Here is a 27964-nt window from a genome sequence, read left to right as displayed (position 1 = left end):
TTCTGCTGCCACACAAATATAAGACAACCAAGTGGAAACGGCACCGTTACTTTTATTTGAAGAAAAATAAGAGAACAAGTCGAGAGCATCGTATATATACGACGAAGAAGCAATAAAATAAATAATTAAAATAACATACGGAACACCGGATCTATAGGGATCAAATATATTTCATTAATTAGTGATTTAAAAACATTTGAAACTCTTAGCTTTGTTGAAAAAACTGACAATGCTAGGCACTGGCGACATAAGGCATCCAAGGGGTAGGGCTTCACCTGAAAACATTGGCTGTATTTCTAAGCAGTATGTACAGTTATGAAAACGGTTTTGAAAATGAAAATGTTCATGCATTTTACAAATTTATCCTGGCAGCATGGTGGATGAGCTACCACCATCAACTCCGGGATGCCAGGGTCTGAGCCAACATCGATGTTTCATTACGTCAACTCCATGAAACAGAAACCCATGAAATCTTGGTCAGCAGAAGTGCTTTTGTTTACCTCTCGCGATGCATGGTGCTAAAAAGTACTCGTGTTCTGAGTGGCTAAACGCTCTTATTATTTCCAATGTACCCCGCTTACAAACCAGTACCATTTTTATGTATCCCGCTGGGAATGCCGAACTCATTTGGTACTCTATGGAAGCAGTTTGTATCTCGAATAGCATTGAATCACGTATGATGTATGGAAATTACCGATGTTTTGCGAATGCAAATCGATGGAACGAAGATAACTCTAAATTTGTTTTTCTTGATGTCTGCAAATTCTACCGTTGGCTACAAAAGGATTTGTATTGGTTCTTCAAAACAATTCAATTAAAAATTAACTCTGAGGTGCTTGGTAAGATAAATGCGCTCTTCACTGGTCCTCCGGGGCCCATGTCCCCAGTGGATAACTTCTATTATCTTACCTCACACATAAATGTCGTTTTCTGAATGGCATTTTCAACGAACGTATCCTGCTTACGATCCAGTAACATTTCAATGTACCCGACTGCGAATGCTGAACTCATGTATTACTTCGTGATAGTAATTCTTTATCCCAAACAGGAATTTTGAAACAGATGGGAGGAGGATCCGCCAACGCAAAACAAATAGAGGGGAATGGTTCTAACCTCCTGAACAGCGGCTCTTTTGCTCCTCCCCCACCCCCTTGTGCATCAGCCCGTGTCAAATAACATTGAATCGGGTATGATGTAGAGATATTACCGACGTTTCGCGAAAGCAAGTGGATTGAAGGGGATAACTCCGTGTAAGCCTTATTTACCACACAGACACACACACACACAGACACACAGACACACAGACACACACACACGTGTGTGTGTGTGTGTGTGTCACCGATATTCTTGATAGAATTCTGTTCATCATGGCTTGTCTGCATGAGTTGTTGTTTCATGTCAATTTATAGCAGGATGCTTTCATGTAGGAAGCTTTATATAGTCATGGTATAAGTCAACATACAATTTAAGCTTTTTGACCCACATATTTACATGTATGGAATCATGCCAAAATCCGTCACCACAAAGGAATGCTGACATGGCGATATTTGGGTTTCAGTAAGTTGTTAAAAGGTTCAAGCGTTTGCATACACTTTAATAATCAACTCATGGTGACTCAAGGTGTCCTTACTTCATATGGTGTGAGAATAAACCCAACAAAAGATTGAAGAAGACTAGAAATAGAGGTAAGTGTTAATTAGATGGAAAACATGTTGGAATGAGAAGCAATTATGTTTTGCGCATGTATGCAAGACTTGGAAATGCTATGTACAAAGGAACGTGTTCCGTTTAAAACAACTGTATTGTATATATCACGGTAATTATCTGTTCTGTAAATTCCGTTGCTCGACCAGTCCCTTACCACGGAAGTTCTCGTAGACAGTGTTGTTAGTCTTCTGGTATTCTTTAATCATCCTGTAGCAGAACTGGTACTGGACCTGTACACAGAGGGACGAACAGATATTAGCTTCATGTTCCTCCTTTATATCTAAGTAGCAGGTATATTCATGTCAGGAAGCTGGGAAAGATTGCAGGTGTCAGGATTCTGGGTGTGATTGTGACTGAACAATCTGAATAACAAGTACTCACATTGGAAGTCAGAAAGACGGGTGTGATTGCAACAGTCTGACTGTCAAGTACTCACATCGGAGGTCAGGAAGATGGGTGTGATTGCAACAATCTGACTGGCAAGTACTCACACCGGATGTCAGGAAGATGGGTGTGATTGCAACAATTTAACTGTCAAGTACTCACATCGGAAGTCAGGAAGATGGGTCTAATTGCATCAATCTGACTGGCAAGTACTCACACCGGAAGTCAGGAAAATGGGTCTAATTGCAACAATCTGACTGTCAAGTACTCACACCGGATGTCAGGAAGATGGGTGTGATTCCAACAATCTGACTGGCAAGTACTCACACCGGAAGTCAGGAAGATGGGTCTGATTGCAACAATTTGACTGTCAAATACTCACATCGGAAGTCAGGAAGATGGGTCTAATTGCAACAATCTGACTGTCAAGTACTCACACCGGAAGTCAGGAAGATGGGTCTAATTGCAACAATCTGACTGGCAAGTACTCACACCGGATGTCAGGAAGATGGGTGTGATTCCAAAAATCTGACTGGCAAGTACTCACACCGGAAGTCAGGAAGATGGGTCTGATTGCAACAATTTAACTGTCAAATACTCACATCGGAAGTCAGGAAGATGGGTCTAATTGCAACAATCTGACTGTCAAGTACTCACACCGGAAGTCAGGAAGATGGGTCTAATTGCAACAATCTCACTGTCAATTACTCACACCGGATGTCAGGAAGATGGGTGTGATTCCAAAAATCTGACTGGCAAGTACTCACACCGGAAGTCAGGAAGATGGGTCTGATTGCAACAATTTAACTGTCAAATACTCACATCGGAAGTCAGGAAGATGGGTCTAATTGCAACAATCTGACTGTCAAGTACTCACACCGGAAGTCAGGAAGATGGGTCTAATTGCAACAATCTCACTGTCAGTTACTCACACCGGATGTCAGGAAGATGGATGTGATTGCAACAATCTGACTGGCAAGTACTAATACCGGAGGTCAGGAAGATGGGTGTGATTGCAACAATCTGACTGTCAAGTACTAGCACCGGAAGTCGGGAAGCTATCCCTGAATGCAACAACTTGACTGTCAAGTACTAAACAATGAAATTCAGGGAGCTGAATCTGTCAGTCTGCATCAGTCTCCCTATCGTGTATTTACAAAGGAAGTCATTTAACAGTAAAACTGTTCTGAGGGACGTTAGAACCACATTACTGACTCATGCGACGTATGCCCGTCAATCTGTCAATCTGTCAATCTAATACTTACAAAGGAAGTCACGAAGCTTGTCCTGACTGTCTGCAGCAACCTGACTGTCAGATAAACGTCTATCTCCTGGTCTTGCTTCAGTCGTTGGATAATATTCAGCACAGCACACAGCAGTCCACACTTGCTGGCACCATCCCTGGAACAGGGGGCAGCACCAACAGCCAATGCGTTTATCTTCAACTCATTAACTTCAGTGACATTGAATACGAGCTGCGCCTCAATAACAAAACGCGTTCCTCGCTGCACGCAATATTACTTGTCAGTTTAAACCAAAGTTTGGACTTATTTGATAGTGAGGGAAGGAACCTACATGCACATGACAGCGATGTTGTCGGATGCGATTCTGACGTCGAGGTCGTTGATGAGACACAGGAAACGTGACGTGTTTGTAGGTGTGTCCACACCCTCCTCCCAGTCACTGACAAACATCAACATGACTTCCCTTTTGGTGCTCTCATCAGTGTCCTGTGGGAACAAGGTGTATAATATTGTGAAATGTACGTTGTACACCAGAGTTCAGATCAGGTTAGTTGTTTGATTTGAGTTCTGATCCAGAAAGAGTTTCTGGACACCAAAGAAAATGATATCTCAGCACCGGGATCGGCATCTGTGAGGAAATGAGTCAAACAGCAACGTGACAGAGGGGATGTTACAATCATATGCATGTGCGCCTATTTGATTCCCAAGTTTCCACTTTGTCACCACAACACTAATACCCTAGAGATTAACTGCGTACCATTAACGAGACTGTCAGTGTTATAGCCTTGTTCTTTGGTTCCAACTTCTCGACACGAAAGGGTCCACACTCCAAAACCTTATTTGTCTTCGGCCAAAACAGGGCTTCGTCAACCTGTCATTAGATACATAACAAGTGTTAATGTATTATTTTACAAAATGTTGATAAAGATTTACATGCCAGAATAGTTTATTGGAGAATATAGGGTCAGTCTGGTATGCCTGTGATATTTATCGCCATTGCTGATTCCTAATTGATATTCCATCAAATTTACGTTAATAGCAATTTGCCTTCAAATGAAACTGTGGCATATTCACTGCGCAGTGAGAACGCAATAGTTTCATTCTAACCCCAGCATCTGTTTATATATTAATCGTCATAGATAAAACAGAATACTGTATCAACACGAACTTGTACTTGTATTAACACGAGCGGTCGGGGTGTGGGTGAGTTGGGGGTGTGGTGTGGGAAGTTGGTGTAGAGACGCACGGACATTGTCCCGAGCTCCCAGTCACACTCTTTGACAATGATTACCCGTGTCTGCTACAGAAAAGCTTTATGTACAGAAGGCACCGCGGCACAAGCAACGTATAGAGATAAATCTTGAATCAAAACGAGAAACTAATGTTATTTTATCTCACGAACGTAATGGTTAAATCAGCGAAGAGGCATCCATACAGCCTCGGGAGACTGTGTCCTGATTACCTGTGATGAGCATTCCTCTGAGACGAGAGACACGACGGTCTGGACATTGTGGTCAAACACCATCCTCCAGAAGTCCACCATAGTCCACGGCAGAGGCAGCTGTGTAGCCAGTAAACGTTTCTGGCGGGTCTCCGTCTAGATACAGACAGTCCAGAGACGTTAGAATAGGATGAAATAAATTTGGGAACAAGGAGACACTGAAATACGTGTTGGGGTGAGGAGACGTTGACATGTGTGTTGTGGTAATGAGACATTGCGGTGTGTGTTGGGGTGAGAAGACGTTGAGATGTGTCTCGGAGTAAGGAGACATTGGGATGTGTGTTGGGGTGAGAAGACGTTGACATGTGTCTTGGAATAAGGAGACACTGAAAAACGTGATGACATAAGGAGATATTGAAATGCATGTTGGAGTGAGATGTTGAAATACGTCTTGGAGAAAGGAGATGTTGAAATATTTGGGGGAAAGTGCTGTAGAAGCGATACCTAGATACACGTTAGGTTTCATTGATGGAGTGAGGAGCCTGAGCATTGGTGAGTGAGTGAGTAAGTGAATATTTCTGAACGCCGCGTCAGCTGTTTTGCAACTAATCGTGGCACGTTGTCGATGGAAATTACGGGGACTAGTAAGAAGTGGATGACGTTCATGCATATATGGGAGCATTTTCACAAATGTGAACGTAAAGAGACACTGGGACCTCCGATACTATCAGAAGTCAGTATGAAAGACTTCGTGAAATAATACACTGAGTCACATGAAGCGGGGAATTAGGGAGATATCATCCTGTCTGGTCGAGAACGGAAACATCAAAGTATGTGTCACAACATAGCACCTTAATTACATCGATGATGAACAATACACTTTTATCATTTTATCGGTTATTTCAAAACAGTTTAAAATTTAATTTTGACATTTTATGAGATTTGATATTACATGCAAATACATTGCCTCATCTTAAGGATATCACTCAAATTCATCCACATCCTTACAATAATATATATAATACCAACTGAATCTACAGGTTTCAACAGAATCATTCTCTAGAGAATGGTACTTACAGGCACAAATACTGCGTTGATATAATCGTTACTTTCAGCAACTGGCAGAGTTAAGATCGGCCTGTATTTATCAGCTGAAACAGTTATCACATTTGAAAACATAAAAGCAAAATAAATTCAAACTTTCAAAGTCTTATGCTTGATAATGTATTTACTCAACCAAAGTGGAAACAACTTGTCCTGTCCGGATGTCATGCTTGGCGATGATAAATAGAATCTAATATAATCTGCGTCCAAAGTTTATCAAAGTCAGTTAGCAGTAGCCTTGACACTGAAAGTAGTCAGCTATATATCACACAGACGACCTTAACATATATCAGGGTTATTGAAAATCAGAAGCCAGAGTATTATAGTTAGCTATAGAACTACGTAATTGTCAGCCCCAGAGTCTAGAGACTCTTGAAGAAAACAAGCAAACATGGATGTAGCGTTCTTGAGGAACAACAACATCCTATATGCAACATAAAAGGAACTGCAAACACCAGCCAAGCAGAAACATTAGCCACGGGGAACAGTCTACCGCGCCACATGGAGTTGTGGACTGGTTTATGAAGACGAAACGTCAAGACTCCAGAGACTACTAAACTTCAGTCTGTAAATCTGACTCCACATCATCCCTATCGGACAACATTCGAGACAATGCCGACCACATTATCCACAGAATCAGAGTCCAGAAATTCAGATTCAAGCCTGACCAAGGTTATTTTCATACCTCCTGCATACTATCAACTCATCCAAGACCACCTTCAGTCATAATCCCTTTGCCTTGTGAAGAGCAAACACATGAATGCTTCTTTCAAAGAACATGTTTCAGGTTCACTGCTTAGGCACGGGTGGACGATGGAAAACTCATAACATAACGTCACTTAGAAATGCACCCCTGAAACTTCCTAAAACCATGGAATACCCAAACCTCACCAAACCAAACCAAACAATAAACCCCCAACAACTCAGCCATAGCATGTTCAACATTTGGCATCTCAGATGGATGGTATCAATGTTTAGAACACGACATGATACACACTTGTAGTGGGAGACATGGTACCTGGCAGAATGTCCATGCTACGGTTTTTCCGCGAGTTTTCTGGCAGAAGAGCTCCCTCTGTTTCAGAGGCATTCAAATGTTCCTTCAGTTCAATGAGTTTCTGAAAAAATGTAAGCATGCTAACGTATATTAATATCTGTTATCGAAAGGACAAACAGTATTATTTATTATTTGTCTTAGGATTTTATTAGTCAGACACGGTCTTGTAATTATAGCCATCCAAACTTGGCAACGGGTCAAAAGATGAATCACGTGTCATACACAAAGTTTCAAAACATGTTTTTTACAGTCGAAATGCCTATTGTTTTAAAAAGCCATTCACTGAGGTAAAGGGAAATCTGTTTGCAAGCCAGAACTTCCCACGGTAGGATGTATAGCAAATGTAGATGTAGCTGAAAGGCAAACACGTCACCTCCCATTCTTTTTTCAAGATGGCTTCCTCTGAAGCCGAAGCAAGGTTGTCGGTGCAGAACCGGCTGTCAAACATGGTGGGCGTCATATGCGTCATGTCGCTGTACAGCGCCTCCAGCACCACCTGGTGGAGAAACAGGTACTGCTCCTGGAGGTGGAAATCAGCCGCAGTGTAGTGCATGATTGATATATTTGGGGAAACCGAGACTGTATGAAAGTGCTATGTTCAGAATAGGTGTCGAGGAGACACGTCTTTGGTGAATCCACCACGATGGCCATGGAGAATGTTGCTTTACTTAAGCCCTTTGACAACTGATGCACATGTGGCCAAGGGCAATATTATTTTGTTAATATTCTGAATTCATTTTTTCACTGACTATCAGCAATAACTGGAGACACCATGGTTGCTCTCTGACCTTTGTTTGCACCATGCTGACCCGGTCTGCTCTCATCTTGAGGACGAATTCATGAACGTCCACCACTCCTTCACGTCGAGCTCGCTCCATCAGGGCCTCCAGAGCAATGAACGTCCCGGTTCTCCCAACTCCAGCACTGTAAATATGCACATTTCTGAGGGAGACTTCATATAAAGCTGCACAAAAAACATTTAATGTTTCTCGGGCACATTTTGTTTTCAAAAGTGACGAGGGTGGTAGGGCTGTTCCTGCAACTTTTTATAGAAAAAACAAGTGTCTAGGGAGGAACACATATATATTTTGTCTCCCAGAAATACAGCTTGGAACGTTTAACAGGTGTTAATAAGTCGTAGATTCAGCCACACTCATTCTTACAGACGTTCATTCTTAAAGTGGACAAAATGGATGATCTGGACAGATAATCTGAAATTATTTTTTTAAATGGCAATAAAAGTGACGCGCCGATGCCCGAGAAACATTTCACTTTTTGTATTTAGCTGAATGTACCTCACCTGAGTGCCATTAAGATAGTCAGGGCTGTGCACTACTAAACAATGGTTAGACGTTTTAAATAATCGAAATCACCACGGACCAATAAAACGGTTTTCATGACACACACATCTCAAAAGACTTGGATATGTTGTTACCTACAGGGGCGCGCAAACTTTTGTCCTTAAAGTGTATTTAATGACCGTTGACTCTCCTGATATCGGGTGAAAATGAACTGTGCACCCCCTTTCCTCAAAAGGTTGCATCTGCCCTACTGCAGGACGTAAGGATGAACGCAATAAACCACAATAATATGTTCTTGTTTTCAACATTCCAGGTGAGGTGATTCATTTCATCTTGGCGTAAAACAGAGTGATGATGAACGACTATTAAAGAAAACATTACAGACAGTCAACTCTGGGATTTATCATCCGAGTATCTGCGGAGTGAAATATCCTACATGCTTTCAAATCGTCCCTGATATCAGGTGGGTTTAATCCAGTTGTTTATAGGTCACGTTGAGCAGATGAGGTGGGCGAATTTGTCAACCTGCAGTGGACGACGACGGGAGCCTTGCTGTCCGACGCCATGGACCGGAACACCTTCCAGAACCGGACAAGCGGAGGGCACGACGGAACGTCATGATCAGGCCATGTGACATAGTGCAGGTGCATCACTTGACGGCGTTCGTTCAGCTGTAAGGGACAGTACGATTCCTATTCAGAGAATATGTCCCATTGAATAGATACTAGACGCATACGTGTGCATGTATGTGTATGGATATTCCGTGCAGGTCTACAGGGGTAATACATAAGATGATGCACAGTCCCGTTACGCATGAGGTACAAGGATCTGATCTACAGGTCAGGGTTAGTGTACAAGATGATAGACAGCCAGGTCACACAGGAGATACAAGGACCTGATCTACAGGGGTGGGGGTAATGTATAAGATGACACACAGCCAGGTCACACAGTAGGAACAAGGACCAGATCTACAGGAGTGGGGATAATGTATAAGATGACACACAGCCAGGTCACACAGGAGGTACAAGGACCTGATCTACAGGAGTGGAGTAATGTATAAGATGATACACAGACAGGCCACACGGGAGGTACAAGGACCAGATCTACAGGTCAGAGTTAATGTATAAGATGAACCAGACAGATCACACATGGGTTCCAAGAATCAGATGTACAGACGCGAGGTTAATGTTTTGGTTGATACATATTCCCGTCACGCATGTGGTACAAGGACCTGATCTACATGGGCTGGCGTAATGCATGCAATGCTTCTCAGTATGGTATCCTGGACTGACTATCCCCTAGTCAATGTGAACAGTACACAAAAACCAGTTGTTATAGGTGAACCTTCTTATGCTGTATGGTAATCTGTCTGATGCAGTAGTCAGGTCTCTCGGTGACCCCGTCGTTTGTGATGGTCATGTCTCCAAGTTTCAGAGGGGTCTTCTTCTCGGGCCAGTACTTCTCGCACTTCACCTGAACATACAACATTCACATCTTCATTGACGTTCACAACATGCACATATTCACTGATGTTCACAACATGCACATATTCACTGATGTTCACAACATACACATATTCACTGATGTTCACAACAACATGCACATATTCACTGATGTTCACAACAACATGCACATATTCACTGACGTTCACAAAAACATGCACATATTCACTGATATTCACAACATGCACATATTCACTGACGTTCACAACATGCACATATTCACTGACGTTCACAACATGCACATATTCACTGACGTTCACAACATGCACGTATTCACTGACGTTCACAACAACATGCACATATTCACTGATATTCACAACATACACATCTTCATTGGCATTCACAACATGCACGTATTCATTGATGTTCACAACTTACACATATTCACAACAATATGCACGTCTTCATTGACATTCACAACATAGACACATCCATTGATGTTCACTACAACATGTACATATTCACTGATCTTCACAACTTACACATATTCACTGATGTTCATAACAACATACACACATTCACTGATGTTCACTGCAACATGCACATATTCACTGACGTTCACAAAAACATGCACATATTCACAGAATCACAGCAGCACACAGACATTCTCAGCTGTGACCCTAGTATGTCCCAAGCTGTGTTTCGAGGGACACACATCTACCACTGCATGATGAAAAAAGAAGACCTGGTCATCAGTATTTCCTGCCACATTGTTTTGTTTTGATGGTACAAAGATGTTTCTTATAAAGATGAGAAGAAAGAGATATACTGTTCCTGTATTTTTTATAAATCCACTACGATGTTCATGTTCTGAAAACAGGTACCACATCTGGCTTCCATATCCATATGTGTTTCTGAGAAAATCTGTCCCCATTTGGGATACCTTTCACTAAGGCAAAAAGAAAAACAAAAACAAAAAACAAAAACAAAAAAACCCCCCAAAACCAAGGGCCATAACCCTGCAACAAAATGTAACATGGTTTCCCTGTTCGAACTCCATCTATCTTGGAAACACATACCAAATTTTGTTTCCCTATCTAGAACGTTTTTCAGAAAATCTGTTCCCATCATCTCGGACGGACGGACAGACACAGCTCAAACCAATATCCCCTTCCCAGGGTTACAGTGAATAATTATATAACATATACATTATCGATTAGTAAAATCATAAAGATGAGAAGAAAGAGATATATGGATGTTTGAGGTGCAGCATCACCTTTATTCCCTCCTTGAGTCTGGTGAGCATGACGATGATGTCGGCCTCTTCCTGCCAGACCATCCTCCAGAAGTCGCCCACAGTCCTGGGCATAGGGCCTTGTGAATATACGTAACAATGTTAGTGTTGATACTGACATAACAACTCCAAACAAGACATTCTAAAGGTCCATTGTAGTTAATTATATCACAGAATAACGTATTGACGCAAATGAACAGACAGGGAGGGCTCGCCATTTTAATTTCAGAGTTAACTTTGGGCTATGATAATAGAACATTGTTTCAAAATTGACAGGAAGGTGAGATACATCGACAGTCAGCAAAGTAACGACATATCTACAATATTATGATCATACTGCGAATCAGTTAGTAATGACAGGTGTTTTAAACCTTACCTTGGGTGGCAATAAAGGCCTTCTTCCTCGCGTAGGTCTGTTGACAAGTGTGCAATCATTATGTTTTAAAACAGACTGTCAATGACTCGTATCGAGCAGCTTTGGTTTTATCATAGTTACTATTTAGTTTCAGGTTATAATGATTGACATGAGAAAATCATAAAGTAAACAATGTGTCAGCTGAGAGGGCTATAGTCATCTGTTTGAGGGACACATACAAGCTCTGGTTACAAACAATGAGGAAGCAATCCACAAAGGCCTAACATTTTCATGTTCTTCCAACTTCTAAATGGCTATCAGAGACACACTGACTTATGACAGTACATGCATCCTGCTTAAACCCAAACATGACCGTCTATACGACTTCTAAATTGCTATCAGAGACACACACACATTTATAACAGTACATGCATCCTGCTTAAACCCAAACATGACCGTCTATACGACTTCTAAATGGCTATCAGAGACACACACACTTATAACAGTACATGCATCCTGCTTAAACCCAAACATGACCCTCTATACAACTTCTAAATGGCTATCAGAGACACACACACTTATAACAGTACATGCATCCTGCTTAAACCCAAATATGACCGTCTATACGACTTCTAAATTGCTATCAGAGACACATACACTTATAACAGTACATGCATCCTGCTTAAACCCAAACATGACCGTCTATACGACTTCTAAATTGCTATCAGAGACACATACACTTATAACAGTACATGCATCCTGCTTAAACCCAAACATGACCGTCTATACGACTTCTAAATGGCTCTCAGAGACACACACACTTATAACAGTACATGCATCCTGCTTAAACCCAAATATGACCGTCTATACGACTTCTAAATTGCTATCAGAGACACATACACTTATAACAGTACATGCATCCTGCTTAAACCCAAACATGACCGTCTATACGACTTCTAAATGGCTATCAGAGACACACACACTTATAACAGTACATGCATCCTGCTTAAACCCAAACATGACCGTCTATACGACTTCTAAATTGCTATCAGAGACACACACACTTATAACAGTACATGCATCCTGCTTAAACCCAAACATGACCGTCTATACGACTTCTAAATGGCTATCAGAGACACACACACTTATAACAGTACATGCATCCTGCTTAAACCCAAACATGACCGTCTATACGACTTCTAAATGGCTATCAGAGACACACACACTTATAACAGTACATGCATCCTGCTTAAACCCAAACATGACCGTCTATACGACTTCTAAATGGCTATCAGAGACACACACACTTATAACAGTACATGCATCCTGCTTAAACCCAAACATGACCGTCTATACGACTTCTAAATTGCTATCAGAGACACACACACTTATAACAGTACATGCATCCTGCTTAAACCCAAACATGACTATCTATTCGACGATACTACTTCACACGCTTATTGCTTGAGACATACCAGACGTGCGACAATTTGTACTGCGCATGCGTTTAGGATAAGAGAGACATACGTCGATGTAGTTGGCGTTGATGTAGTCAGAGTGCTTGTCCCCTGGCGTCTTCTGCAGGACAACGCGGGAGTGGTCATCTGGAAAATATCATTACAAAGTGTATATATTCAGCATTATTTTAGCAATATTCCAGCAATATAACTGAGGGAGACACCAGAAATGGGTTCGCACGTTGCGCCCATGTAGAGAATTAAACCTGGGTTTTCCACGTGACGAGGGAACGCTTCAAACACTGGAAAACCTCACTGCCCAAACAATACCAAGAGAGCGCTACTATAATAATACTATTACTGTTAAATTGTAAAGCATCAGTGGGTTTCATACACGTGATACTGGCGGTAGGGTAATTTGCATTTCACCATAAAAGGTCAATATATATTTTCGTGGCATTTTACAGTAGACATCGTACGCCGTTGAACAAATTGAAAACAGGACTCGTACAGGGATACATGGCTTTGAATCTGTTCTTCGGCTTATGTTCCGGGGTGGTGGCAGCTGTGTGAGGGTGGATCAGACCTCGCGGTACTCTCTGGAAATACAGATCAATAGTACTACAATCAATAGTAAATACTTCTTCTTAAAGAGATAAAGGCACCATATCACACCACACTTCTCTAAAAGCAAACAATGCATTTCTGTCAGTACCGACTAGCTGCCCTCTAGGAAGCTACCATATATTTTAATCCCCCCAAAAGTATATATTTAGATTAGATTATCAAATAAAAACAATTAAAAATAATGATAATAATAAAACGAATTCACGCAACATTGCACTAAATCAACTCATACGGCTTCTGCGGGCCGAAAAATATTCCAATCGAACGCCACAGCGTTATGTCCATTGGAACGCTCTTTACTAATGACCCGTGAAGGAAGGGTAGAATAGACCTTCAGCAACCCATGCTTGCCATAAAGGGCGACTATGCTTGTCGTAAGAGGCGACTAACGGGATCGGGTGGTCAGGCTCGCTGACTTGGTTGACACATGTCATCGGTTCCCAATTGCGCAAATCGATGCTCATGTTGTTGATCACTGGATTGTCTGGTCCAGACTCGATTATTTACAGACCGCCGCCATATAGCTGGAATATTGCTGGGTGCGACGTAAAACTAAACTCACTCACTCACTCCTTACTAATATTCTACGGACAACTTGTGATTGAAACCAGTTCGGCAAACACACACAACCCTGCGCAACACAGAACGGATCAATTGTTTACATTCCATATATCACAAGAAGACAAAGTCATCAATATCCCCAGCAACGTCAAAATATTCTTCATTAATATGTCTACAAGCTATAAAAATGGCAAATGTTTAGATGTGTATATAGAAAAGTGGAAAGGGCGCAATTTACTAATACCAGCAATTTCAGTCTATCTGTCAGTCAGTCTAGGTCTATCTATGTGGCAAGTCTGGTGAAGAAACATTGAACGGTTTTAGAGTTCTGCTCCGGAACAGAGTACTACCAGCAATTTCAGTCAAACTTGTTGCCATGGAAATGAAAAAAATGCTTAATTCAGAAATCCAGAAAACCCGCAAGGAATCAGTACACTACTAGGTCTAACTATGTGCCACGTTTGGTGAAGAAACATTGAACGGTTTGAAAGTTATGTTCCGGAAAAGACAAATGTGTACGGACGAACGGACGCACGGACGAACGGACGCACGGACGCACGGACGCACGGACAGGGTGCATTTTAATACCCCCACCAAAACGCTCTGCGGGGGGTAACAAGTGTTCTTTGTTTGATGCTGTTCCAATTATCGATTTTAGGCAAGTCGTGAGGCATATCACGTCATTTATTGCGTCAATAGAAAGCTTATGTGAGTGTATACAACATAGGCCAGAATATTGTCAAAAATGTGTGCATTTTGCTTTTAGCATATAGATTATATGCATATGTACGATAAAATAACGGCATGGCCCAGTACATACGCAGCTCAAAACACGTGGTCGTCAAAGTGTGCATTACATCAACTGAACTTCCATCAACATTTGAAACTTAGTTTGAACAGTGTCTGGGAATAAACGGATGCAACATGTAGGTACCCATATTTACAGTAAGGAAATGCTCGACTACTCGAATCCATTATGTCCAGTGGATGCAGCAGGATATGGAACTATCACTAAATCATGCTGCAGATACCACTATTTATTTTGGAGTAAGTAAATGTTAGTTTTAGCGGAAATATACGCGACTAGTGTTCCCCATGAAGATATATAAAAGACACCTTACTGAGAAAATAATAGAATAGAAAAAGTACAGTTCTACGTACCCCATACTCTGACACAAACTTGTCCTCTCTCCTGGCAATGTATTCTCGAAGCTCAGCTACCTTCACTTTGGTCCGTTCCACATTGACATAAATGCCGTCAGCATCCCCTTCTTCCGACAAGCCCCCATCACCTTAAGAATCACAGAATATCACCGTGATCTATAGGATAGTAGGTGTTCAGAAAATATTTTGGTTTTACCTTTCAGCAGAGGCAGCATGCAGTCAAAGTTTGATCCATGCAGTTGATAGTTCGGACACATTCATCAGGATTGTACGAGGTTGTACAGTTACATGACTATCCTCAGAGGTTCAGGAGCCATTCATTAGTGTTGTACTGGATTGTACTGTTACATGACTATCGTCAGAGGTTTAGGACACATTCATCAGGGGTTATACGAGGTTGTACAGTTACATGACTATCCTCAGAGGTTTAGGAAAATTTCACCAGGGGTTATACGAGGTAGTATTGTTACATGACTATCGTCAGAGGTTTAGGACACATTCATCAGGGATTATACGAGGTTGTACAGTTACATGACTATCGTCAGAGGTGAGCATGGTTGTACGCTGCTCTTAGCAATATTCCAGCAAAAGCACAGCGGTGATAACAGAAATTGGCTCAACGCATTTTACACGTGGCTCATCAAACCCGGGTCGTAAGCGTGACGATTTAACCAATTAGGCTACCCCACCACCTCGTGTCAAATATGAAGGCGAGCGTATACTGAAGGTTAATCAGCAAACAGTATTGGAAACAGTGGAAATAGTGTTTACATCAACGTAAAGATTTGTGGCAAAACAATATAAAGAATAGCAGGCAACCCCATCTTCATGCATCTGGGGCAATCACCACAAATCTAACAATGAACTGTACACATACGATGTACAAAAATTTACGCATCTTTGACAGAAATGTTGTCTGGTGCAGTTTTGATTGTACATTAATTTTCCCTTGTTTCATTCTAGGTGAACATTTCCCATGTGGTTGTAGGGGCTACCACTGGGGGAACGGGATAATGTTACCCTTTCGAGACTATCCGGTACCATCTTTGGAAACAGAGCTTTCTTGAAATACAGGGAGTTTTTTTCATTTTTCTTTATTGTAAATGTATTTACATTTAGCTGGATATGCTGGATTTATGACGACATCGGGCGAATCTGCAGCATCTTCAGTGTTCGGCTCCACTTGACTCCGTCTGTGTAAAGTGATCAAAGTGTTTTCAGATCACATTAGCTTTACTCAACAAAAAGAACCGCAACATGTTCAAGTGCAAAACGTGCCATACACAAACGTCTTGTTTATTGTTACACCGTTATAAACAATAAACAGGAAGCTGTCATCCATAGAGAAAAGGAATAACAAGACTGTAACATTCCTGTACTATTGCAGTAGCAATGAATGGCTTTTAAGACTCTCGCACAAGGTTGTATTTCAGTTTTGACTCGCCAACTTTTAGAATGCCGATCAACCAAATACAAAATATACCTGTTCCACCAGCAGCAGATAAATTTTAAGACTATGTAACATTCTTTAACTATAGCACTATAACCGCATTACGACGGTCGTACAATGCTGTGTTCCATTTTTGACTCACCAGCTTGTAGAATGTCGGGCAAACAATTACGAAATATATGTATATCTGCTTATATCTTGAGTGACGTTTTGTAATACAAGGAAGTGACATGTTCTGTAATACAAACATCTGACGTGTTGTAATACAGGAAATGACATGTTTCGCAATACAGGAAACTGACATGTTTTGTAATACAGGAGACTGACGTGTTTGTAATACAGAAAACACACAGGTTTTGTAATTACGGAAACTGACGTGGTTTGCAATACCGAAAGTGGCATGTTTCGCAATACAGGAAACTGGCATGTTTCCTAATAAAGAAAACTGACATGTTTTGTGATACAGTGAAGTGACATGTTTTGCAAGAAAGGAAAATGACGTTTTGTAATACAGGAAACTAACATGTTTTGCAAGAAAGGAAACCGACATGTTTTGTTACACGGAAAACTGACATGTTTTGTCATACAGTGAACTGGCATTTTCGTCAGACAGTAAGCTGGATTTATATGCTTTTGCATCTTTGGTCATGAAATAATGTGTTAATCTTTGCAATGTCTGTAAGATGTTATGTAATTTGTCGAGTTTTGCAAAATTTATAATATTAAATGTTATAAACTGCAGAGAATTCTACACAGCCGTGCATGGTGCTGTGAACTGTTTACGCGTTGTTGTAAGCTCTTAGTCTTGTGTATTCAGGTGTTGTAACACACTCTGTTTTGTTTTGTGGTGTGAACTAAAATTTCAATTACCTCCTCAGGAAATACATCGCAATGATCATCGCCACGACAAGGACAGCCACAAGCGTGTACGCAACACCTGCACCGACCTGACCAATTAAGTTCGAGGGTTCTGAAATTATACTTTTTCTGTAGATTTGCAGTCGTTATTACTCTTGAAAAAGAATCAAACAAATCACACCCTCTGTAGTCCACACACCACCAACCTACAAACACGTTACGGTACATACTCTAGAAAAAGAACCGGACAAATCATTTGCACAATCTCCGTAGTCTACACACAACAAACAAGTACATACATACTCTAGAAGAACAACCAGGCAAGTCATCTGCACATTCTCTATAGCCTAAACACAACCAACCAACCAACCAACCCTTGGAACAAACACACACTGTTACCAGCTGACTCTGCGAAAGAAACCAGCAATGCTATTTACCTTGCACTGTACACGTCGCACCGACATACTTAATTCTGCACCCACGGGGACACTCGCCTGTGATAGGGTCACACAACTCCTCGATGCACATCCCACATGTCTCGTTGCAGTTGTGGCCGTAGAAGCCGGTTCCGTTGCAGTCTGAGGAAAAAAACCCAAACCTTATGAGTCATTAATCATCCCTGATTCAACACAGGTACCACAAACTGGTGGGTGCTGAAAACCCGGACCGAATCGACGTATAAACAAAGCTAAAGAACAGTTAAATAGAAGTCGCATTACAGTGCAGTGTTGATTTCATTAACTGATCTAATGACAGGGCTGTAGACCTTGATCGTTCCTCGTTCTGTAACATCACCCCTACAACTGCATGTGCAATCGTGATGTGACAACCCACCTGTTAAACACCGATGCCCCTTCCATCCTCTCTCACACCAGGACCCTAGACACACCCCTGTCTCCTTGTCACACACCTCTCCACCCAGACACTGTCCACACTGATCGCTGCATGCCTGACCGAAGGTACCGTCTGGACATGCTACATGTAAAAAATAAAACATTGAATTTACTACATTCACATTTGTTTTTTTTCCAGTCACGTCAAGTCAAGGGTACAAAACGTCAAAACATTTAACCTGAAAATGCAAATGAATTTAAGGGTCAAAAATGAATGATAAAACATGCCTGGCCTAGGTTGGGCACGCTCACAAATGGATACTTGCCCGTCTCGTCATCTAGGCCAGGAGCATTAGACACAAACAGTAGGTAACATTGGAAAAAAATAATAGAAAGCTGCATTTTTTTTAGGTAAGCTTAAGAACATCATTGCCATGTGTAAAGTACAAAGTTCTGCAAATTCTACCTTGTGGCATTTTCAAGATGGCCGCCAATTTCAAGATGGCCGCCAAAGTCATTAAGATGATTATACACACAGATATTTTGTCAATAATTATGTCATCTGATATATCAAATAAAAGCTCATCTTACAAGGAATCTAAATGTATTGATATCATGCATTTTGGCATTTTCAAAATGGCCGCCAATTTCAAGATGGCCGCCAAAACCATTAAAATGAATAGACACACGTGTATTTCGTCAATAATTATGCCATGTGACATATCAAATGAAAACGCATCTCACAAGGAATCTAAATATATTACTTTTAACACCACACATACATAAGACAATGAAAAATGCCATGATAACAACACATTAGATGCTAGTGCTTTTGGTCAAATTTATCAAAATGTCTACAATGGTTGACTTAATACATTTTCAGCTGTTATTGTTGAACAGAATTTCTATCCCCTCAAGATAGATGCTTTTATCTTTTTCTTGAAAAAATTACCATTGAACCCATATGAAAGTGATAAGCATATATGATATGTTGTCTGGTAAGCAGTACAGGAAGTGCATTTCTCTGAGAAAAACGTCACCGGTGGGACGAGAAATTATGGCTTTCATCATGATTTTTCCAAAACATTTAAGTAAATTTTTATTTTGAAACAATTCAGTGACATAATGGATCAAATAAACTAGATAAGATGTGATATTTGGGTGAACTTTATTGAAGTAAGATTTGAAAACTGACGGAACAACATAAAACACAGCATAAAGATGCTGAATGCCAACCTGTGGAAACGTCATTCAACCAATCGTGTTTAAGTTGGTGAAAAGGGTCTTCACATCATGCCTAAAGTTACACGTTAGAACATAAAACGAGGTCCAACAGTATTTGGGATGTGAATTTCAAACGAGTATATCGCATAGTCATATCTCACCTTGTTCAGTCTCCTTGACTCATTGACGTAACATCTCCACCATGTTCTCCCTTTGAGGATTCATGTCATTTACCTACCTTGTTCACCCTTCCTAACAAACTTTACCGTCGTCACATCTCTGCTGTGTTCGCTTTTCTTGATAACACTTACCAACGTAACGTTTCCACCTTATTCACCCTCACCGACCACTCTTACTTACCTCAGATCCCCTCCTCGTTCACCCTTAGTAACTGCGCTTACCTTCGTCTCCAGTTTGTTCATCTTTCTTTACTACTGGTTACTTACCTTCGTCACACCTCTGCCCCGTCCATCCATCACGACATCCTTCCTGATCACATGATCCGTTAACAGGGCTGCACGTCCCTGCACACCGACCACAAGCCTTAGCACACCCGTCGCCATATCTGCCTTCATCACATTCTGTCAAAAAGAGTTTAGTTGCCCATAGTCTCTTAAATCTAAATCGCCTCCAAAACGATTAAGCAAATCTCACCATGCAGTAGATTGCGTGTATGAAATGCCTTCTACACATACCATCAGGTAGTATAGGCTGTTATACCTTCCTACCGGATATTTTGAACTTGTCACAATGCATACTATCTTGTTTTCATAGCAGGCATGATACAAACAACTTCACAATTGTATACGGGTAGGGGGTAGGCACGCCAACGTAAACAAGCATATATAAATATCCCATAATATTGCACAAACATTGTTTGAAGCAAAATTACCTTTCTTTAAGTGAAAGTGAAAGATTTGGTTACCATGGTGACACGTCATCCCTTGCCATCCTGGTTCACATCCATCCGGGCACTCGCCTGACACGTTGTTGCAGTTGGCGTTGTCACGGCAATGGCCACATGTAGAACTGCATTGTTCCCCATAGAAGTAGTCCTCACACACTGCATGACAGACAATTACTTAACATTATGGGAGAAGAACTCTCTGACGAAAGTAGGTGTATTATCACAAACTGAGGTCTGATTGTTAAAGGTTTACTGTGAATGCTATCCTGCAATGTTGGTGCAATGTAGTCCTAGCTGCTCACCTTGACAAAACGGTGGTTTGAATCCATGAGCACAACTTTCACACTCTCCTCCTATCTTGTAACATGACTGTCCACTCTGACACCTCCCACACCTGCCTGTACAGTTGAAGCCGTAGGTCCCATCCTGGCACTCTAAAATTACATCAGCATGTTCGTGAAGGGACGATAGAATATTACAGGTGCAAAAGGTAGGTGGTAATAAAAATGTAGACTAAGTCATGTTTCTAGTCCTTCGGCTACAGGTTTATGATTTTATCCTTTGGAGTTAGCGTGAAATGTCAAAGATATCATTTTGCTTTCTGTAGAATATTGGTGAATCGCCTGTCAATCCGATGAAAGTCACAAGTGCATATTCATAGAAGCTACATGAAACATGTACATGAAACTGTACATGTACATGAAACTGTCTTCCATAAATAGAATCCATTTAGTATGAAACTAATTTCGAAATATTTCTGGCATTTCACCTTTATAGTTATGCTTGGTATTGAGTGCAGGACTAAATTTATTTAAGTCCCCTATACATTGTAGTTTGTATGTACCCATTTTCTGAAGTAATGCTAGTCAGTTATGACTAGATAAACTTCATTAAGAGGCATTTTAGAAGTAGCATAGGTGAAGAAAAAAAACAGTTCTGTGGATAGACAATTTCTTTATTACAAGTCCGACGTTTCGGCCTACTCTCTCCAAATAACAAATTACCAAATCAGTGTACATCAACGTATCTGTTATATACTCATTGTCCCCGTTTTAATCACTATCTCTGTGTACATTAACATTCTCTGCTCAAATTAAGGAATAGCCGTCCAATTTATACCATAAAATAGCAGGGGTATTCCATTTTGCGAGCATACTAGCCAATGCAGATGCGTAAGAGAAAAAGAGAACTATATATCCGTACAGATTGAAACATTTCCCCTTCATCTGTCTTCATCATCTGTTTCCTCCGTTGCAGTTAACATTGGCAAAACTTTACCATTACAGTCTTCATTTCCATAAGTTGGAAACTGACATATCAGAAGACCTGATTTTTAATCAGTTACTGTTATTAATCATATAGTTATGCATCAGTATAATTTCTAATCTAAAGGATCTTATTATGTACTGCCGTTCATGAGTAGTCAATCGATGTATTGTATTCTGTGGTATTGATAAACCTCTCTCAGGGCTGACTGACGCGTTGTTTTATTGACGTGTCATACATGGGTTGTCTCCGATTAGTTGCACGTGCCATTTAAAATTGTAAGTTATTACACAGTCAGATTAGAACGATACCCCGGGCCTTGATAGACCCTTCCATACTAATGAGCTGGAGGAATAGCACCGAAGCCAACTCATACAAGGCAAGGCAAGGCAAGGCAAGGCAAGGCAAGGCAAGGCAAGGCAAGGCAAGGCAAGGCAAGGCAAGGCAAGGCAAGGCAAGGCAAGGCAAGGCAAGGCAAGGCAAGGCAAGGCAAGATCATGTCAAAGAGCAATACAGTTTAGATCCATTGAATCCTTGCTCATGAACAACGGCGAGCTACGCATATAAACAATCATAATATTATTATGCTTTACATATTAAAATGAAAATACAGCAGAGAGGGTTCGGGTGACCCTGCCACAGTCAGGCTGGTAAGCCTCGTCATCAGCCCAGGGACCTTGCCCCCTCTACGCGCAGACCAGACAGCGAATGGGACTTCTCCCACGAAAAGCCGCCAAGTCAAACCAACCAACAATGTCAAAAGGGACAGAAACTTCAACGATGTAAATAAACTCATTGGCTTTGCCAGAAAGGACAAGATAAGACTTGTTCCCTGGAATTCGTCTAATTTTGTATATGGGTTCATTCCAGAGAAGCTTCAAAGAATCATTTTCCATGACGCCCTGGGTATGTACAGGGTCGTACTATAGACGCAGTTCGGGGACAAAGCTACAGGCATGGCGAAGACGATTGAAAAAGCAGCGAGCCATCCCATCATATCTTTTCAGATACGCTGACCACTGACAAGGTGTTGGACAGTCTCTGTGAATTCATTGCAAGGGCGACATTTCATGTTGATCTTTTCTTTAAGAATCACATTCTGACGATTGCAAGTGGGAAGTGACTGGTCCCGAGCAGCTATAAGGAAGCTCTCCGATTCACATTTGAGTCGGTTGGATTGCTATCCTGTACACACTGCATGTATACACGATGCAATGACTTCTCAGACAGCTTCTCCACTAAGGTGAGTGAGTGAGTTTAGTTTTACGCCTCACTTAGCAATATTCCAGCTATATGGCGACGGTCTGTAAATAATCGAGTCTGGACCAGACAATCCAGTGATCAACAACATGAGCATCGATCTGCAAAATGGGGAACCGATGACATGTGTCAACCAAGTCAGCTAGTCTGACCACCCGATCCTCTTACGACAAGCATAGTCACCTTTTTATGGCAAGCATGGGTTGCTGAAGGCCTATTCTACCCCGGGACCTTCACGGGTCTCTCCTCTAAGGACCGACTCTGGGCAGACTTCGTGAATGACTTCATCACGAAGAGCCTTGACATTAATGAAACCCAGAAATCAAGAATTGATAGGCACATATAAACGGTTAAGAGAGGAACGAGGGCAGTGGGCTCTTTCATCAGACATGATCCTTGTGGTTAGACGGCCAAGACTGTGGATGTCGTTTTGTCCAATCAACTACTCCAAAGGAATTGGAAAAGGCTGGTACAGCAGAAGTATCGGTGGTTGTGACTTTGTTTCGAACATTCAGCTCTGAACTCCACATTCTCTAAACGAGATTTATACTCGGCTAGAAGGTTATCTTGCATCTGGGCATTCTGGAGCTTGTCTCGAACTTGTATTCAGAGATAGGTGTAGGCTTGATCTTCCCCAAGATGCTCAATAACTCCTTCCCCTTCTTACTTGACCGATCCATCATTAGTTACCTTGTCAGGTTTCAAATGAATCTGTTTGTTAATCATACCAATATCGTTAATAAAAGATGGAGCAAGTATACATGATGACAACTTCTTTTATTCAAGAGCACAACGTTTTGATACAGGCTCTGGTATTGTTTTCAAGTGTGAATGGTGCATGGGAGAATAGGTAATGCATGTATGTATGTATGTATGTATGGGTGGGTGTGTGTGTGTGTGTGTGTGTGTGTGTGTGTGTGTGTGTGTGTGTACAAGTATATATAAAAAGTGATGATAACGGAGTAGGAGATAAAGTAGATTACAAGTATAACTATGACACCCGGTGGAAGCCAGTGGTGCACAGGGCGTGGGGTATTTACAAGATAAACAATGTGATAAGTTACGGGGATATACATTGAGGCCAGTGAGGCGCATAGCCAAGATTGTTTGTAGAGGAGACAGGAGAGATGAGCTCATCAGAAGCAGTGGGGATGAAGAAACCTTGATGTCTGTTAATCTAGGGTTGGTATCGTTTCAAGGTGATTCTTTCCCTTACCTTGCGTTTGGTAAAATCTGATGTCCGATGTTTGTGGTGGCGAGTGGTCTTGTGTGTAGGACTCATGTCACCATCACTTGAAGCTAAGCTCCGTCGAGCTCGGACAGTTCTTGGATGGGCTACCGTGTTTGGCAGGATGACTCCTGAGAGTTTCTTGGACTTCGGTCCTGCCCCGCCACGAAACACGTGGGAAACATTTGGTCTCACCTTAGGCAAGTGATTTTGTTCAAATTTGCCTCGCAGCAGAAAATGGGTACCCGGTAAGATAAAGTCCTGTGACTATAACCTTCTAGCGCATAAGAGGCAGCTTTGGTTATCCGGGTTAATGATAATGAGATTCTGGTTACAGCGTCCAGCGAGCAACTAGTCAGATGGATACTAGGCGCTATGTAAGTGAATTATCATGTTTTACACATTAACATTCATATGCAGCAGAGAGGGTTTGGGTGATCCTGATACGGCCAGACTGGCAAGGCTCGTCATCAGCTCAGGGCCCTTGCCCCCTCTACACGCAGACCAGACAGCGAATGGGACTTCTCCCAGGAAACACTGCCTAGTCGAACCCACCAAGAACTATTATCATTATTATCATTTTTATCCTTCAAGCTGGTTTTGACGGATCTGGATGCTTCTCCTATGTATGAGTGCCCACAATTACAGTCAGTTTTATAGATTACACCTTTGGGGTTGGGTTTCATAACTTGTGGGTATTTTCTTCCATTGGCCTACAGGAGGTCGAAAAAGTGTCTATGCCTGCTTGTTGCTCAAGAAGTCTCTTGATCTGGTGGGATAGTTAGCCAATGTATGGGAGGAGTGGTAGCAGGTGTCGATAGAGTTACTGTGATAGTTCTGTTCACTAAATGGGAGGTTGTCATATAACTTTGAGGTGGTCAATTCATTCATGAAGATTTGTGGAGCATATGTTCTTTGCCTTTCTGTTAAGTGGGGAGATGATACCTGACTTCACTCGTGGAGGGTGGATGGACTGATAGTGGACATACTGGTTGGTATGAGTAGGTTTTCGGTATGCAGTTGTCTGAAGTTGGTTGGAATCGGATTCTCGGACGTCTAGGAATGGTATCTGGTTGTTGGTTTCTGCCTCCATGGTGAACCTGACTCTGGTACTCTCGGTCTAGCAGCTCAGGAGGGTCATCGTTGGGTTTCAAAACTACACAACAGAAGTGTCGTCCACATTGTGGTACCAGCACATAGGTTGGAAAGGTGATGTGAGAAGGGCTTTCTTATCTAGGTCTGCCAAACACATTTCTGTGAGGATAGGTGACAGTGGCTAGCCCACAGGTAATCCATGTATCTGTTCATGCATGTCGTCACCCCGTGTGGAGAAAGTGGAGTCAATGCAGGATATGGTGAGGTTAATGATCGACAAGGACTCGATACGGAGAACCTGCTCTTTCAAACTGGTATCTGCTTCGGCAAGGAGCTTGCATTCATCCATGTAGAGGAGATGAGTAAGAGGTGTTGAGGATCTGTGATGAGGAGGTCAAGGGTGGTAACCCTACTCCTTATTGAACAGAAAACTCAAAGGATTTAAAGACAGACAAAAAAAAAGCAAAGGACTAAATTAATCCCATGAAATATTCCCCTTCTAATTGGAATAGATTCCGAAGTCTCCACCTGCTCTTGTGAGTACAACTCAAGTTAAGTCGACCAGCAACTCATTGAATACTTGAGTAAATAAGGTAGTCGCCCAGGGATGTCAATACACTGAAGAGACTTTAGAATCCATTCACCAGGGACTGTGTCGTATGCCTTTTTGTAGTCAATCCAATACATGGAGAGGTTGCGGTGGTACGTTTTAGCCTCTTCCATTTTCTCTACAAGGAGTTGGTCTTTGCATTCCCAATATGCCTTTCTCGCACCCTTCTGCTCTCTATAAATTACTTCATTAGAAGAGCAGTATGGAGACACGGGATTTGTCAAACACTATGTAAATACTTTGTATAGCGGGGTTAAGCATGTTTCTCCAGAACCTCTCACTGGTACACAAACACAACAATTACCTTCATGTTATTTCCGAGAGAGAGAGTATATGTGTAAAGGTTTAAGCAAAATAACAATCAAAACTTTGTTTCTTTCATGTAAGATATAATAAATACACTTGGCTTTAAATACTTCCAAACTGTTTTTAGCAAATGACAATTCAATAAACGTACACATACTTATATTTTCAACAGAATATTACTTATAATGCAAAGCTCTTTACACGTGATTCTACTCAAAGCGAGATTATCTCTTTCATTAGCTTTAGATACACATTACTTACAATCCAAAACTCTTTACATGTTTGCGTGAACATCCATACAAGGCGAGATTACCGCTTTCCTAAGTTTTGCATACATTTTTATTGAGTTAACTCAGTTGTACTGTGTAATGGAATTGTGCTTTAAATGTTTGCAAAATTGCCATGTACCTTAAACATGGTCATTGTGCAGCCAGTAGAGTGACATTGCAACGCGGGACGTCACAAGTTGGATAGTAAAAAGATGACCCCACTGTTTAATGATGTGCTGTCATTCTGTAGCGCTTTGTATTAATCTTATTTAGCCCCTGCTTCTGGTGTTGTCTTATTCTCAAGTTCAAGCTCAGATTGTCCACATTGTTGCAAATATTTTGATAAATCTTAGTCCAGTGCTCATAGTGCTTTGTCTTATTTGTCATACATAAGTATGGGTCATTCCATTCTAATAGATAATAGGAAGGAGATAAAATGTGCATTCTAATCAAAGTAATAGAAATGAGATTAGATAGGCAATCATTTGTAAAGTTGTTTCTATAAGGATGTGTAACGAGTGGTATGTGTAACTAATGGGAGGATACACGCCAACAGTAAAGTACTGATAAAGCACAGTCGGCGCCTTTGATCTTCAAGCAAATCTTCTCAGTACTGTTAGTTACAGTCCTTAATGTTTAGTGTATACTAGTATACCCATATTCCAAAACAAATGGATATACTAAACATAAATAATATGACAACTCAGTCGGATACTAAATATACGTTATAAGTTATTTAACTTCCATGTCTCACCCCAGTTTGCAAACTACACAGTCTACGTGTACAGTAAATGTGTCTGACAGTTGGCGGTGATCTCAATGACCACGCTACTTACCTGAATGACAGTCCAGTCCTGTCCAACCGTCTTCACATCCAGAGTCACACTGACCTGTCCTCGTGTCACACACTTCATACGTGTCTTTACATCTACACTCCCTGTCACACTGGTCACCAAACCAGTAGGCACTGCACTCTGGAACATCACACAGCCGTCAAAAATCCACGCCTGTAACTTTGACATCATGAAGGCTATTTTCCAAGTTCCTTAACCCCCAAACAGTACAAAAGAGTTACAGGTTCGTGTGTATTTGACACTAATTGCTCAACTATTCCCCAATGGTTCTATATACTTCACACATCATGTATTCTTCTGTTATTTGTCTGTCAGGAATCATCCAACCATTGTAGCTAAAATGTAAGGGACAAAATGAGAGATTTGTCTCATATATACATCTAATTTGTGGATGTGGAGTTTGTAGATAAAAGAGAGATAATCAGTCATGGAAAATACATTTGAATGGTATAATGGGTTATGTTAAGTGGCGACTGTGCGTGTTTTCGCCAATTAGCGAAATACCAAGTGCTGCCGTGGTCCAATTTGAACCAAAGTCGACTGTGTCAGTGGAACCGTTTTCGGCCGGAACCTCTCTTGTTGTTTGCATCTAGTCTACTTTGTACTATTCTACATTGAAAATATAGTTCATACCGATTTGTTATTGGGCGTGTTAGTTCTACAGTC

General features: G+C 41.3%; 2 protein-coding genes across 2 annotated transcripts in view; both read right to left on the bottom strand.

Moving 5' to 3' along the window:
- The window catches only part of LOC137296249 (multiple epidermal growth factor-like domains protein 6), a 289784-nt gene that overhangs the window by 245778 nt on the left and 16042 nt on the right, over positions 1–27964 (bottom strand). The gene's annotated exons all lie outside the window — the stretch shown is intronic.
- On the bottom strand, positions 33–27887 carry LOC137296467 (receptor-type tyrosine-protein phosphatase epsilon-like). The gene is made up of 24 exons (XM_067828255.1): positions 27803–27887; positions 27281–27418; positions 25270–25320; positions 20713–20844; positions 20429–20566; positions 19950–20084; positions 18281–18421; positions 17884–18024; positions 15136–15266; positions 13298–13385; positions 12857–12933; positions 11351–11387; positions 10957–11054; positions 9583–9711; positions 8764–8909; positions 7726–7861; positions 7311–7457; positions 6899–6998; positions 5854–5927; positions 4798–4932; positions 4093–4206; positions 3667–3821; positions 3357–3492; positions 33–1937 (listed from the first exon to the last, which is right to left on the bottom strand). Exons 1-24 carry the CDS (start codon positions 27885–27887, stop codon positions 1821–1823), a joined length of 2781 nt encoding a protein of 926 aa, XP_067684356.1. The 3' UTR covers positions 33–1820.

The sequence above is a fragment of the Haliotis asinina genome, chromosome 9, assembly GCF_037392515.1.
Source record: "Haliotis asinina isolate JCU_RB_2024 chromosome 9, JCU_Hal_asi_v2, whole genome shotgun sequence".
NCBI classification, from domain to species: domain Eukaryota; kingdom Metazoa; phylum Mollusca; class Gastropoda; order Lepetellida; family Haliotidae; genus Haliotis; species Haliotis asinina.
The sequence above is the reverse complement of the archived record's forward strand: the minus strand, read 5'-3'. Positions and strand labels throughout refer to the sequence as shown.

Coding starts and splice junctions, on each gene's coding strand:
- LOC137296467 (XM_067828255.1), bottom strand. CDS start 27,887: ATGCAAACAACAAGAGAGGTTCCGGCCGAAAACGGTTCCACTGACACA. Junction 27,419..27,802: donor TTGGACCACGGCAGCACTTG/GTATTTCGCTAA, acceptor GTGATGTTCCAG/AGTGCAGTGCCTACTGGTTT. Junction 18,422..19,949: donor GGGGCAGAGGTGTGACGAAG/GTAAGTAACCAG, acceptor TTTTACATGTAG/CATGTCCAGACGGTACCTTC.